The sequence below is a fragment of the Scomber scombrus genome, chromosome 3 (assembly GCF_963691925.1).
Source record: "Scomber scombrus chromosome 3, fScoSco1.1, whole genome shotgun sequence".
NCBI lineage: Eukaryota > Metazoa > Chordata > Actinopteri > Scombriformes > Scombridae > Scomber > Scomber scombrus.
In genome coordinates this window covers 13,550,659-13,565,390 of record NC_084972.1, presented here as the reverse complement: position 1 = coordinate 13,565,390, position 14,732 = coordinate 13,550,659, and the positions used below count along the sequence as shown (strand labels likewise).

Below are 14,732 nucleotides of genomic sequence, written 5' to 3'. Positions count from 1 at the left end.
GTTCTGAGGTGACGAACTCCATCTGAAGGAGACTCTAACCAAGCTGAGTCTTACTAGAGTCTCTTTTTCCCTTTCAGATAAAACATTTAAAAGATGTGTCTGACTTTCACTCAGTCTCAGTGATCATTATTATTTACAAATATTATTCGTATCTACATAACTTACAAGGTGTGTCCCCTGATAGGCAGGCTGATGGTGCGGGATGCACGCTCCCTGTGGTAGGGGTCTCGCAGGGAGAGGCTCAGCCCAAGGCTCCCTCTTGCCAGACTAAGGCCATCCTCCTGAATGTCTGTCAGCGAGGCCAGAGACTTGGTAATATACTGCTGTTTGCTGCCTGACGAGGGGTCAAGGATGGGACCCAGATACTCTGCCGACACCGCTTTAATCTGAGCCGACAGACGAGGCTCCATCTGTATGGAAAATGTGAATCATTTGTGTTACAAAGGAACATAGAAGGAGAGCGACATGAGAGAGAATGAAGATAGTGTGATATGAAAAACAGATCATATAAAGAATGATATGAATTTAAGCACAAAAGGAAATTAAGATGCTGCCTGAAAACAATCCTCAACCAGGAAAGGGCAGAGAGAAAATAAAAACAGTAAAATATCCAAGCTAGAGACAGCAACCATTGTGAGGATAGATAAAGGCTGGAGAGAGAAAAACAAGATTGGAAAACACAATAAAAGAGGGAGGAAGAAGCATTAACAAGAGGATAAGAATAGCTAGTGTCATATTAGAGGTTCCTCCACAGAATATCAAACCAGGCTTTTGAGAAGTCAGATAACTTTAAGTGTTTGCTTATACTGCCACCTTATGGTTGCAAAGAAGAATGGCAGCTACTTTAACAGACCAACTGTGACATGTACTGTATGCTGACTGTGAAAATAAGGACATAGGTCCAAACTAAAGCAAAACATTAATGTTGTCTGATACCAAACAGGGTCAGTGATTCATAAAGGGTCTGATGGCTTGGACACTAAAACGTGCAGCTGTTTTTAGTGCTGACTTTAAAAAATAAATCTATTCTGAGAAGGAATATGTAAGTAATGTTATATCTAGATTCAAGGAAAGGACATTTTGCCCAGTTTCATTTGGATTTAAAGTTGGTTTCTCTATCCACATCTGCAACATCTGTAACAAGTGGATGAACACTTTAACATTAAAGCAGCTGTACCTTCACTTTGAAATCATCCTGGCTGTTGGATTCTTTCATTTGAGATACACTGGAAGAAGAAGAGTAGATTCAGATATTATACATGTGAATAGGGTGAATAAGAAATGGAGTGCATATTTTAAAACTGAAAGGATATATAAAGATGAGTGTAGTCAACATTTTTTTTTTTAAAGAGGATGAGGTGAGAGGTGGATGTTGTATATCAAGGATGTTGTGTGGGCGAGCAGACTGCAGTCTCACCTGCTGTCAGAGGCTTGGCTGAACTCAGAGGGCTCTTCATCTGTGCTGGCGTAACCATTTTCTGCAGACACACAACACACAGCTTGTAATCCCACAGTACACCACACACTACATTATATGCCACCGTCTAATTCACGATCACGCGTCCAACAATAATGCTAACATGTTGTGCTATAATATGTACCGATACAAACTTAAATAGAAGGTAAATGAAGAAAAAACGAAAAAGCAAGACAGAAGTAAAGAAGTTGCAAGGGTAAATACTATGTAAAGTCTCACACACTGACACACACCAACAAAAACCATCCCTCACCCTGCTGCACATTATGGATGAGAGCCTGGAGTTCAGGGATGTATTCTGCCTTTTCTCGCAGGGCATCAAGGATTATGTGATTGTGCGAGGAGCCAATCACATCTGTCTGTCTCAGCTGGCCCTCCAGCAGTCTGATCTGATTCTCCTTCAGAGCAACCTGCAGGCTCTAAGTACACAAACACATACACAAAGAATCATTCAGACGCACACACACAGACACAAAACAATGCCATAATATGTCTTCTGTCCTGTCTTTGACTAATCTACCTACATTCGGATACATTATCCATATGTCCCATAAATTGATATGAACTACTTGCAATACATAGAGACACCACAAAATGACACCCTAATCATGATTTACTCAACGGCTGGTTCTTTTGGTTATGTGGAGCCATCTGGCGGTCAAATCAGTAACTCACAGTCTGATTCAAGACAATATTCAAAACAAAAGGGTGTGTCTACAGAAATACATCAATGACAGGACTATCGGTGTGCGAAAGATAAATGCAGAGATGTGTATGCCTCTGTGAGAAAGACAGAGAGGTTTATAAGTTATTCCTCTGTAGTAGTCTGTGGCTAACAGAAAGCTAATTTGTCCAAAGAAAAAGTAGACCTGACATAAAAGCAGAAGAGACACACTTAAGTAGTATGTATAAAAAAATCAAAAGAGAAGATAAATGCAATGTTTAAACCAGGCAAAATCAGAGAGATATGGGTTAAAAATTATTATTATTATTTAACTTATTATTAAGTATTCCTTCAGTTCATTCTGCAGTTTAGGGGCCCAGCGAGCCTGACCCCTCAACATACAAAAAATGTTCACAGTACAAATGTGAAGATGCACTCAGGCTTCAAAGAATCATCAAGTGTTCACTATCTCTTTTATGTCAGTAGACCTCTCTCAATCAGATGTTTAAAATAAGCACAGGGGAACAATTCAATATTTTTTTCCTCTGTCTCAGACTCCTTAAATTCTCCTGTCACCTGTGGTTCACCTGACCAGATACATCATCATAATCCCCATAATCATATACATGACATTAAAGGTGCTACAGTATGTGTGACATTTAAAAAAAAACTAAAAAAAAACCTTTAAATCCATGTTGGACATTACCGGTACTATTGTAATTCAGACAGCTTTCACTGAAACAGCCCTGCTCTATTTCGTGAAATTTCCATCTGTGACATCCACAATAACTTCTTTGCAGCTACAAATGGACGCCTCGCACCTATCACCGATTGAGCATTAAGTCATGGTCTTATGGAGTCTCCTGCCAGTTGCTGCCGCCTCCTGGCCTTTCATCAGGAACCAGCTGTTTGCCCAGTCCAGTACACATATGCCGTATCATCCATATCATCCCAGATCTATATGAGTTATTACATTACTGTTATCAGCTTAAGAAATAATGGGCTCTACTGTATGACATGCATGAGAAATGAGTAATATTTACATCTCTCTCTCTCTTTGTAAATATGTAAACACCACTTGATAGCATGATCTATCCTGTGGTGATTTGTCAGAGCAGTGTTATGGTGAAGTGGGCACAGGAGAGCTGTATTCTGTTATTATAAAGATAAATAAAACCATTTTTTAATTAGAAGACAGGCTACATTATAACTCAAAGTTGAGTTCTATAACTAATTATTAATCAAAGTTGAGCCTGAATGTGATGTCGTTGAAGATATCTTACTTCCAACTATTGCCAGTTTTGAAAGAACATGAAAGTGCGCAAATGAAGAGTGCTACTACTTAAATGAAGCTGGCATTTGACAAAAACCCTATTCCTTCCTTGTGTCTATTAATCGTATGGCATCCCTGTGTTGTAAGGCTTTGAGACTTGGTAGCCAATTTTGGAATCTCTGTTGTTTGTTGTAGCTGTGATAGCAGTTGGAACATTGGGCGAGAAGTTGTTCCTTTGTTAGTGGCTGAAAGTTGTCTTGATTAGAGAGAGCGTGAAGATATCGTTTACTGTGACATCACTGTTGGGTGTGGTTACAGGTGCAACAGAGCACAGCCATCGGATTTAATAATATTCAGTATTCAGTATTAGTATTATCTGGTTATAGTTTTATAGTTGATTTTGTGTTTTAAATGTTATTGTGTCAACAGCGGCAGTGTAAGTATCCTACACAAGCTCACCAACTTACAAAGTGCATAGACAAGGTAAAGCAGGCTGATGAACAACTTTATTGTCAATAAATGTTAATACAGGTACATGTGCTGCTGTATAACTGACCTTTTCTATGGAGGCCTTTAGAAAGTGATCCAGCAGGTGGCGGGCTTCAGCCAGGGAGCAGGAGCTGATTACCACTGAAGTGTCCACTGAGTCCAGCTCGTCCTGCAGGGAACCACAAAACATCACTGAAGGCCTGCTGTCACTTCTCAGCAAGCATGCAACTCTGTGTGTGTGTGTGTGTGTGTGTGTGTGTGTGTGTGTGTGTGTGTGTGTGTGTGTGTGTGTGTGTGTGTGTGTGTGTGTGTGTGTGTGTGTGTGTACCTTAGTCTCCTCTATCTGTACAATGGTGGCCTGGCAGTCAGACAGGCTGTCATTTATGTAGTCTACATTGGCGTTCAGCACCTCAATGTCCTCATTGATTTCCTGAAGGAGGCGGTCCTCTGCTTCTGGCCCCTCCCCATCCGCCATTAGTACCTCCCTCTTATGTGAGAGTGCCTCCTGCTGGGCCGTCAGCTCCTCTCGTTTCTGACTCAACAACAAAAAATACACAGAGCAAAAACAAAAACAAGTTAGAGCTATACAGAAAACACTATTATATTGCATTATGATGCTTTATCCATCAAACCAAGTGTCATCCCAGGAAATAAATAATACAGCACTTTCTTCCCTTCAATCTAGAGTTGACATGTTAATGCCATTCCTACCTTGATGAGGCGATCCATGTCAGCTTCCACATTAGCGATGGTCATTCTCTGCATGACTATGTCCATAATGCGACGCTCGAGGGTTTGCCACTTCTGACGGGCTGATTTGGAGAAGCTACTGGGTCTGCCCGCTGCAGCAACACTGCCCAGGCCCGCTGGCTTACGCTGCAACTTCTTTCTACCTCTTGGAGGAGACAAAGAGAGTATGGGATGGTAAGAGAAGATAGTGAGGGGGTAAGGTAACAGGAGGAGAGGAGAATTAAAAATGTGATAGAAACAATAGAATTGGAAAGTTCAGGAAAAAAGGGACAGTTCAGAGTAACAAATCTTACCCTAAGACCCGTGTTCCATCCATGCTTCCTTCACTCTCTGCCATGTATCCATACACATTGTTTTTGTTGTTCCACTGCCGCACCAGCCCGCTTACAGTCCTGCTAGTCTCAGGTTCAGAGCTGCTTGCTGTAGTGCTGGCTGATAACTCGGCTCCAGAGTCCGTAACCGGGGGGGTCTGGTTCCAGCGAGCCACACGCCCAGCCACACGGTCTGACATGGGCTTGGCCAACCTCCGCAGGGCAGTGACCTCTTGAGTCTTCCTGCGCAGCACCACCTCCTGCTGCCGCTTTTGAGATTCCAGTGCCCGGATCTGGTACTGATGGGCAGGAGGGGAAAGACACAGTTTCTTTTAATATGTTTGTTATTAAGTTTTCATCTACATTTAATTAGATTCCTGAGTTGAATGTGATTAGTTTTTGCACAACAGGCTTACAAAGTGTGGATCAAACTTAAGATGAAAGGCTGAATAAAAGGATTATGAATAAGGCCTAGAGTATGACAGTGTAAATGCTTTCATGCTCATTAAGAAGCCCTCTCCTCCAGAAAAAACAACTAAAAATGGAAATGAAGTGCAGAGTGCCCTGATCTTCAAACATTCAAATGATACCACCAATCTGTGTGTAACATGTTCTTGATACATAAACTATGTTTTCAAATTGCTAAGGATACACACAGATAGAGACCTTCCTGTGCATGCAGGGACTGACCAGCATGAATCACTTTAAATACAGTAGACCATGTAGAATTTGGACCATGTTGACAACAGCTGTGACCATAGACTGTATGTGGGTCAATGACGTATAAGGATTTGCAACAACTCAATTGTAGAATAATAAAAAACAAGCATATCTAATGCAGTAGTTCAAACATTCAGAATGTTGTGTAACTGAAGATCCATATTATACATTTGAAATTAAGTGATTTTAGTGGGGGTTTTTCAAGATTAATTGGCACTGGCCTTAAAAAGAGTCATGTGGTGCGACCATGATTCATCTTGAAATAAATCAATTTACTTAACACGCTTCACATCTTTTTTTTTACAAGTTTTCAGTAATATAAAGTGTTTGTAAACAAAGTATTTGAATTTTTTTTTAATTTTTGTAAATGATGATCTTTTATTTAGATAAGATATTTCAAGATGAATCATGGTCGCACCAAATGACTTTTTTTTCAGGCCAGTGCCAATTAATCTTGAAAAACCCCCACTAAAATCACTTTCAAATTGTAATATGAATTGTCAGGTACACAACATTCTGAATGTTTGAACTACTGCATTAGATATGCTTGTTTTTATTATTTAAAATTGAGTTGTTGAAAATCCTTATACGTCATTGACCCATATATAGTTAACACTGTTGGCTCATATGTTCACATAATCTCAGTCTTCCAATTTCCCAATAATTCAGTTTCTGGATTTGACATCCTAAACAAATATGTAAATCTATGTGCTAAATGATTCTCAGACTGCAGTATATTATAGTTTGCAGTGAAATTGCCTGACATGAAAATCTCCCCTAAACACACACACGCATACAGAGATGCAAGCTGACCTCTTGTCGTCGCTGCTCCTTCTTGAGCTGGGCAATTTCACGGTTCCTCTTAGCCTCCACCATCCTCCTCCTCTGCTGCTCCTCCTTCATCTGCTTCATGAGCGCCACCTGTAAATGACAGAAAAGTAGGGCTTCCTATAACAAACGAGAATTTCCACTTAATGTTTATGTCTATGCTCCAGCTCTCCTTCCCCTCCTCTTACCTTAGCTTTTTTCATGTCATTGACCTCTGTCTGTAGTTTCTTCAGCTCCCGTTCGTACCTGCTCTGGTTTTTAAGGAGACGCGCATGCTCCTTCTGTGCAGCTTGTAGCTTCAGCAGGTCGCGATTCATCTCCTTGAGACGTTTTTCGTACTCCTGCTTGATCCGGTTGGCCTTATCTTCTGTGTAGTTCTCCATGGACACTGTACAGCCATGTACAGTAGTAACATTAATGACCTGTTTTCAGGGTACTTTACCTTATACTGACCAACCACATCTTTATGAAGTATAATTCCCTTGCATTTACTCACTGAGGTTCTGCAGCACGCGGTCTCTCTCCAGCTGGGTGTCTCGGATCTTGTTCTGCAGCAGAATGAGCTTCTCCTCGTACTGCAGCTTCAGCATCAGCAGCCTGCGCTGACTATTCTCCAACTCATCTATCAGCTTCTGTTTGATCTCGATCTCGCAAGTGAGGTCAGCCAGGTCCGCCTGGAAGTTGGCTGTAGGTTTGAGTGCAAAGGTCAGACAGAGCGTGCAGAAGACTTCAAAATCACAGCTTAGATTTGTTTGTTTATCATCAAAGGATAAATGCATACATTGATTTTGTTTACAAATAAAAATATATTTTCTCTGGCAACTACTGTAGATGTTTGATAATCACAGAATTAGAAAAAGAACCAATTTCATCTATACAACAAATTAAAACACAAATCTGACAGTGACATAACCATGACTCAACAGATAGAACCATATTTAAAGTTTTCATTCATTGTCTGATTATAATCTAACTGACAACAACCCTAAACCTTAAGTAGGCATTGACTCGTATAATCTGGATTAATCTATGTCATGGCTTTTTTTCAGTATACACCATCTAGAAAAACATGAACATATTCATACAGAAAGTAAAAATGCAGATGAATGAAAACAACCTGCTTACAACATGACTTAAAGGACAAGACGTCCAGTCATTCTTTAACTACAGCTATCAGAAACACACCTTTCTCATCAGAGTCCGAGTCTGAATCCACCAGGCTCTCGTCACTGTCAAACTCGTCCTCCTCCCTCCCTTCCTCCTCGTCCTCCCCCTCATCTTCATCGCAACCACTCTCCTCCTGCAGTGGAGACATGATGTCCTACACACACAAACACAGGCACATGTCAGACCTTCTCTCTTTTTTTTGGCTTCAAATGAATGCCAACACAGGTCCACCACGTTACCTCAGTGTTATTGTCGTCCGAATCGATCTCTCCATTCTCTCCGTTCTGTCCATTCTGCCCATTCTCTCCGTTCTCATGGGTGTGCAGTTTCACTCGTTTCTTTAAGCCTTTCTCCAATTCCGGACTGCAGGAAGAGAAAAGCATTTTTCATGTGTTTCAAATACAAACAAATGTATTTTCATTTATTATTTTAACCTACAATTGTCCATCTAGTTCCACAGTAGTATACAGAGTATGTTCCATTACTATGCATTACACACACTCTTTTTCATGTTAGTAAGATGTCCTCCACTCTAACATCCACCATTATGGCTTTGGGAATGTTGCCAATTGTTGGCTAACAGAAAAATCGGACCTCTGAAGTCATTAGCAAAGTCATCTTCAGCTCATCTCCTCCTCTCTTTACCTTTTAGCTCTTTACATTTTATTGCCAGTTTTACTCTCCCCTTTGCTCCCTCTTTTACAACCACCCTGCTCATCACCCATCTCTAAATTCCCGTCTACCTCCATCTCCATCCCATTAAACCTCAATTAGCCTTTTAGACTGTGTACTCTTCTCTCTCATGACCCACTGGCCGACAGAACTAGACCTTTTTGTGTCTAAGCCAGCATTACTACTCAGCACTGGCTGCATCCCAATTCTATTCAAATGCTGGCTGTCCCAAAGCCCTAATCGACTTGTGATGTGCCTCTTAAGCTAGAGGAGGAAAGAGTATGTGGGCAGGAGCAATAAATGTGCTCATCATGCTCTCTCTGCTTTTAAATCTTGCAGAGGTTCATAGACAGAGGCTTTAGGGAGGTAACAGGAAATTTAATTTACATCAAAGGAGATATAAGCTTCCTGGAACACTGTGAACTTGACTTTTCAGTTGCCTTGTGTCTCTAAAGTTTCTGGAATTAGCGTATTAATGTGTGGTAACTGCTCTTGTCTCCTCACCTCATCCTCCTCTGCCTTCTTTCTTTCTTCTTCAGTCTCTCTATGTCCATTTTGGCTCGGCGTAACACATCTGTCATCTCTGCCTCCATGGACATGGGAGCAGGGGAGGAGCCGGGAGGGTGGCCCGGGACGGGGCTGAGGGTGGAAGAAGGGAATGGAGAACGAGAGGAAAGTCGGGTCGCCTGCCGTCGCAACGACTCATTCATGGCCTCACTCTCAAGAAGCTTGGATCTAAAGAAGAGCACAGGCAAAGAATATATATATTTGCCTATTAATGTTTTGCTTGGTTTTGAAGGGGGACAAAATGTTTTGAAATAACAAACAACATTCAAACTGACCTATCACTTTTAAGTCACTTTTGAAAATAAGAAAGCATATTCTTCCCCCGAACAAACAAAAAGTTTAATTCATAAGTCCTAAAATGAACCGTTGGTCAATTCAATAAACATAGTGGTTTAACTGCTCAAGCCTTATCTGGTCTGGTATAACCAGTAGCATGTAGCTGCCTTTTAGCTAATGTTAGCAAACATTTTGAGAGATGTTACTGTTTAACTTACACTGAGTCAGTTCACTGACTTATAACTACTCTCTACTTGTGCTACTTTCAAATTGCATTTTTACCATAATTCAGTAACTGTCACTTGTGGCCAATGTTAAGCAAAAATTACAGTCTCGCTTTAAACGTAGGATATGCTGGTAAAAAATATTTCACTCAAAGCACTGAAAATGCAACTGAACATGAACATATTTCAACTATTTCAATTCCAATCATTCTCATGTTTAGTATCCACTGTTATTCTTTGTGTCACCTTAAACAAATGCCTCTGGAAATACATTTAAATGTTAAATACCCTAATTATTTTTTTTTTTTTTGAGAAGATTGACATCATTTGCATATACACTCTTGCAAGACAACAATTTGACATTTTTACTGTTCAATTTTGTAGACATAAAAAGAAAGTAGAAACAATATGTTAATTAGTGAGTTTTATAGATGCTGGAAGGCAGATTTGATTGCCTTTGGACAGAGCCAGGCTAGCCGTTTCCCCCTGTTTTCAGTCTTTATGCTAAGCTAAGTTAGCTGGCTGCTGCCTCAGACTTAATATTGAATGGACAGATAAGAAAGTGGTGTCAATCTACTCATTTAACCCTTGGCAAGAAAGTGAATAAGCATAGAAGCAAGGAGCTCTTACCTAAGTTCTTCAACTTCTCGGATGTAGTTCTGGATTAGAGCCCCGATCTCCTCATTGCCCTCACCTAGAGGTCAAAGGTAGAAAGAAGCTCGGGTCATACAAGTTCTCAATGCAATAAGGAACCAAATCGTCCTAATTTTAACACATAAAGATAAATTAAATATGTTAGAAGGCAAACTTAAAAGATATATAAGATAAGTAATTACATATCTCTTTCACGTACTTGACTTGGTGAGCAGTGTGCTGACTTCATTGGCCAGCAGATGTGTTACACGGGTATTAAGATGGTCAATGGTCTCCTGCATGGCCTTTACCCTGAGCCGCAGCGTGTCACTTTCTCTCTGCAGCATGGCGTTCTCCTGGCACAGATCGCTGTAACCCTCTGAACCATCCTCACATGCCACACGCTTCCCCTGCACAGAGCAATTGGCATGAATATCAATGAGTAAGACCTCAAACACCACAGTTTTAGGGAAAAAGGCCAAAAGTCAGACTTGGAAAATAAAACTGATTCCACATCGTTACTCTAAGAGGCATACTTGCATTCCAACTTTCCACACTGATTAGACCAAACACAAAGCTATTGTTTAAGATGGATAATCTGTCTGGGGACTCTTCAAGTAGCTATTGTCAGATTCTGAATGATTAACACTGAAAAACACTGTTGTGTAAGCTCCGAACAGAGAGTCACTATTTAATGCAGCCACAGCTCGCAGACGTTATTACGTCCTCAACCAATCCAACACTCCATTACTCCCAGACTCCAGTCACATCACATCCATTATTACCACATCGAGGTCAACTCACAGCCCCTCATAATAGTCACGCTCTCACTTTTCTCAAGTAACCGTGGTAACCCCCTTTATCGGGTAATAGACTTACAATCCAGTTAAACGATTGCTTGTTTCTTGTCGGCCCGTAGGTCAACGCTGATGAAAAAGTGGAGACTCTTTGCAGGTACTCCTTGTGTTATCACATTTTCTTGTATCATCATCGTCATCACTCTGTCTTCTTACTACATAATGATCCACATCAGGTCAATCATGTTTAACACTGAGCATGACCAGTTTCTCAGTACAAGTACACTCAGCTGAAGCATCAATTTATCTTTATTTATCTATCTGCATTTACAGTGTAAAATGCTGACATTGCACTGATTACTCTTCTTCACACCAAAATGGTAAAGACATAAATGAATAAACGAATGAATAAATGATTAATGACACACCCAGTGTAAGAAGAACTACCACAAGTCCTTCGTGCCGACAGCAGTCAGACTGACTGTTCAACAGTCTCATACTGTAGCACTGATGTTGTCTCAGTCACCATCACCCACCACATATAATATAACAGCTACTTAGCACAATATATCTCAGGCAATATATCATATCTGTTAATTTATCATTTTGTTATGTATTTATCATAATATTTTTCTCATGTTTCATCCTTCTGCAATATGATTTTATACCGCATGTTTCTTTTATGCAGTTACCCAATATTTCCAAATTTTTGTACAATACAAATCATCATGTGTGTATAGTGTATATACAGTATGTATATATAGTCTTTAGTTTTATATTTATCTTATACTTATCTTATTTATCTTACTTTTCTTCTAATTTTGAGCTGCTGTAAGAAGTGATTTTTCCCTGTTGGGATCAATAAAGTTTAACTCAATCATTCATTCATGTCCCAGTAATTATCTTTAATTTGATATAATATTCAGTCACTCATCCTCCAACATCTTCTCTTACTCCCATTAGTGATGTCTTTTTTTCTTCTGCTCAGCTACTATTTTCAGTTTCATCCATCTTGTCGCCTCATTCATTCCTCTCTTACAGTGTCATTGCATCAGTTACACTGACATCCATGTGTTATCAGTCTTCTTCAACCTGCCACTTTTCATTCCTCATCTCTTCCCCCATTCATTCATCCTCTCTTATCTTTATCTCTAAGCTCCTCCTTGTCTTTATTTTTCAGATCTTCTGCACTTCTCTCTCAAAATGTGTTCTGTTTTCTTCCCACCATCCATTCATCCCCACATCTCTCACCGTCTTGTACTCCATCAGTTCCATCTGAAGCCGGGCTATCTCAGCACGCAGGGCGCTTATTTGCTGGCTGGTCTTGTCTTGGTTCACTACCACCTTGTTCTTGATATTTCGGGCACGGTTGGCATACTTCAAAGTGTTCAGCGTCTCCATGAAGTCCCGATCTGATGGACTGACGCAGGCAATCATCACTGTGCGACTGGAGAGGACAGACATTCATACAGTATTAGAAAATTGCTGAAGTTGTGTGTCTTATTATTATAACTTTCATATTTTTTCCCTTTTATCTTCTTAATTATGTCTTGGTTTGTGAGAGAGCTTGTTTGTCTATCTTTGTAAAAGATAAACCAAGGGCGCGCAGGTGGTTGAGTAGTTAGAGCGCATGCCATGTACGCAGCGGGTCCCGGTTCGAGTCCCGGCCGGCGGACCTTTCTGCATGTCACACCCCCCCTCTCACTCTCCCGTAATTTACTGTCTCTCTACTTTCAAATAAAGGCATCTATGCCAGAGAAAATCTAAAAAAAAAAATAAAAAAAAGATAAACCAACATAATGGGGACATTTCTTATTTGTGAGGACATTTTGGCTGGCTGGTTTTAAGAGCAAGGCTACATTAGGTTAAGGTCAGGGCTGAAGTTTAGGCATTTAGTTGTGATGGTTAAGGTAAGGTTGGGTGTGTGTGTGTGTGTGTGTACTAGGTATTCCTAATGTTGTGGGGACTTAAATCTGTTCACACAGTTATGTTATGGGGACTCGCCTGTCTTATGGGGACAAAAAGCAAGTCCCCTTAAGGTAAATGATTTATTTTAGGGTGAAGACTTGATTAAAAGTTAATATAAGTTTAGGGTTATGTTAAGTTTAGGATAAGGGTTAAGATTAGGCATGTAGTGGTTATGGTTACGGTTAGGATAAGTGTCCAGTAAATGAATGTAAGTCAATGTAATGTCCCCTGAAGTGATGGAAACATGGTGTGTGTGTGTGTGTGTGTGTGTGTGTGTGTGTGTGTGTGTGTGTGTGTGTGTGTGTGTGTGTCTGTACGTGTGTGTGTGTGTGTGTGTGTGTGTGTGTGTGTAAGTGTGTGTCAGTGTGTGTGTCTACCTGTTGCCTCCCAGTGAGTCTTGTAGCAGTCGAGTGAGTTTGGAGTCTCTGTAGGGGACATGTCCCCCCTTCTTGTTCTGGTCCCCTAAAGCACTGATCACATTTCCCAGGGCCAGCTACCACACACACACACACACACACGCACACACACACACACAAACATACCTACATTAACACATTGATGGTGAACTAGTTTTCTAACACCATTAGCATACTGACATTAAAAAAGAGCAGAACAGAGATATGCAAACATAATATGCAAATACACTTGATCACAGGCACACAATGGGAAAGCTCGTGTATATGCTCTGTCATTTCCTCTCAGTCAAACCACCTAACATGTATGTGGACACACACAAACACATTGTCTATTGTTTGTCTCACCAAGCCACAGTTAATGGAGATCCCCTCACGGGCCCTTTCTCCTGTAGCTCCTGTACGTTTCAGCCTCTCAGAGCCGGCCAGGTCAACAAAGTGAAACTTGGCCATTAGTGCCTCAAACTCTGGCTGGGCGATGGAGCCGGAGTCCACACCATTCAATTCCCCATTCTCCGCTCCTCCATTCTGCTAGCAAAGGTCGACAAGAAACCAACATACAGTGAGGTAAGGGGCAGTTGATTTGCTGGAAGTAAAATTATTTCATCACCTTCAGTGTTGCTATATCTGTAATATTACTTGGAATTCATTTTCTTTTCATGTATTTCCTCTGTTTTTTTATGCTTGCTCCATCGTCTCTAACCTTTTTTTCCTTTCTTATTTCTTTTTTTAAACCATATTCATATTTCCTTATCCTTTCCTGCCAGTTCCTTCCTCTCATTTATTCCTCCAGTAGCTGACAGATTTTTATTGTAAAAGGGAATGAAGATGAACTTGTGATAAGACTCACCCCACACTGGACCTCCCTGTCATTATATCTTATTTTTCTTCCATTTGCATTTTTTAGTCCCTCACCCCTTACCCAAAAGCACCCCTTACCATTTGTGGCTGTTGGCAGACTCTCATCTGGCAGAGGTGGATGGTGAAGATGGCGTGCGAGCGGGAGCTTTGGGCATTCATCTGCGTGCTGGCTGTTGTGCGGGACAGAGCGCCAAGCTTCAAACACTGCAGCAGCTGCAGCACACACGCAATATGAGGGACATTTGGTTACAACTTTTGAATTGGAATGAAAAAAAAAGAATATCTATTATTAAAAAAAAAGAAAAAAAATCAAAATCCTTTTAAACTGCCCTCCCTACTGATTATTCCTTTCCTCCTCTTCTCTCAACCTACTTTCCTCAGACTCTTTTATCTCCTCTCTCCCCATTTTGACATTTTCTCTCTTCTGTGCCATCAGAGCTCCCATCTTTCTCTACTTGTCTCTGAGCTGGCTGAAGTGTTGGGAATTTAAAGTACAAGGCTGCATGCAGCTAAGAGAAAACAAATGCAAACCTGGCTTTGCTCACATCGGTTTTTAATACTCTGAGAAGAACCCACGTTATAAGCGTCTTTTCCCAGCAAGCATTTAGCACTTCCTTTTCTGTTAACCTCCTGTCATCTTTC

The 14,732-nt window shown here is 40.7% G+C and overlaps 1 protein-coding gene across 2 annotated transcripts in view; it reads right to left on the bottom strand.

The window, feature by feature from the left end:
• The window catches only part of kif21b (kinesin family member 21B), a gene marked incomplete at its 5' end in the record, with an annotated part of 35,243 nt that extends 20,940 nt beyond the window's left edge, over window positions 1-14,303 (bottom strand). Inside the window, 20 exon segments of one of the 2 annotated variants that reach the window (XM_062443683.1) lie at window positions 166-410; window positions 1,178-1,226; window positions 1,418-1,478; window positions 1,731-1,896; window positions 3,971-4,072; window positions 4,232-4,435; window positions 4,615-4,798; window positions 4,947-5,263; window positions 6,498-6,605; window positions 6,701-6,900; window positions 7,009-7,197; window positions 7,698-7,833; window positions 7,919-8,042; window positions 8,856-9,086; window positions 10,049-10,112; window positions 10,272-10,461; window positions 12,100-12,295; window positions 13,194-13,309; window positions 13,578-13,760; window positions 14,169-14,303. In XM_062443683.1, coding sequence (XP_062299667.1) covers window positions 166-410; window positions 1,178-1,226; window positions 1,418-1,478; window positions 1,731-1,896; window positions 3,971-4,072; window positions 4,232-4,435; window positions 4,615-4,798; window positions 4,947-5,263; window positions 6,498-6,605; window positions 6,701-6,900; window positions 7,009-7,197; window positions 7,698-7,833; window positions 7,919-8,042; window positions 8,856-9,086; window positions 10,049-10,112; window positions 10,272-10,461; window positions 12,100-12,295; window positions 13,194-13,309; window positions 13,578-13,760; window positions 14,169-14,303 — 3,200 coding nt within the window. 2 annotated transcript variants of the gene reach the window in all.
• Between the last annotated feature and the right edge of the window lie 429 nt (window positions 14,304-14,732).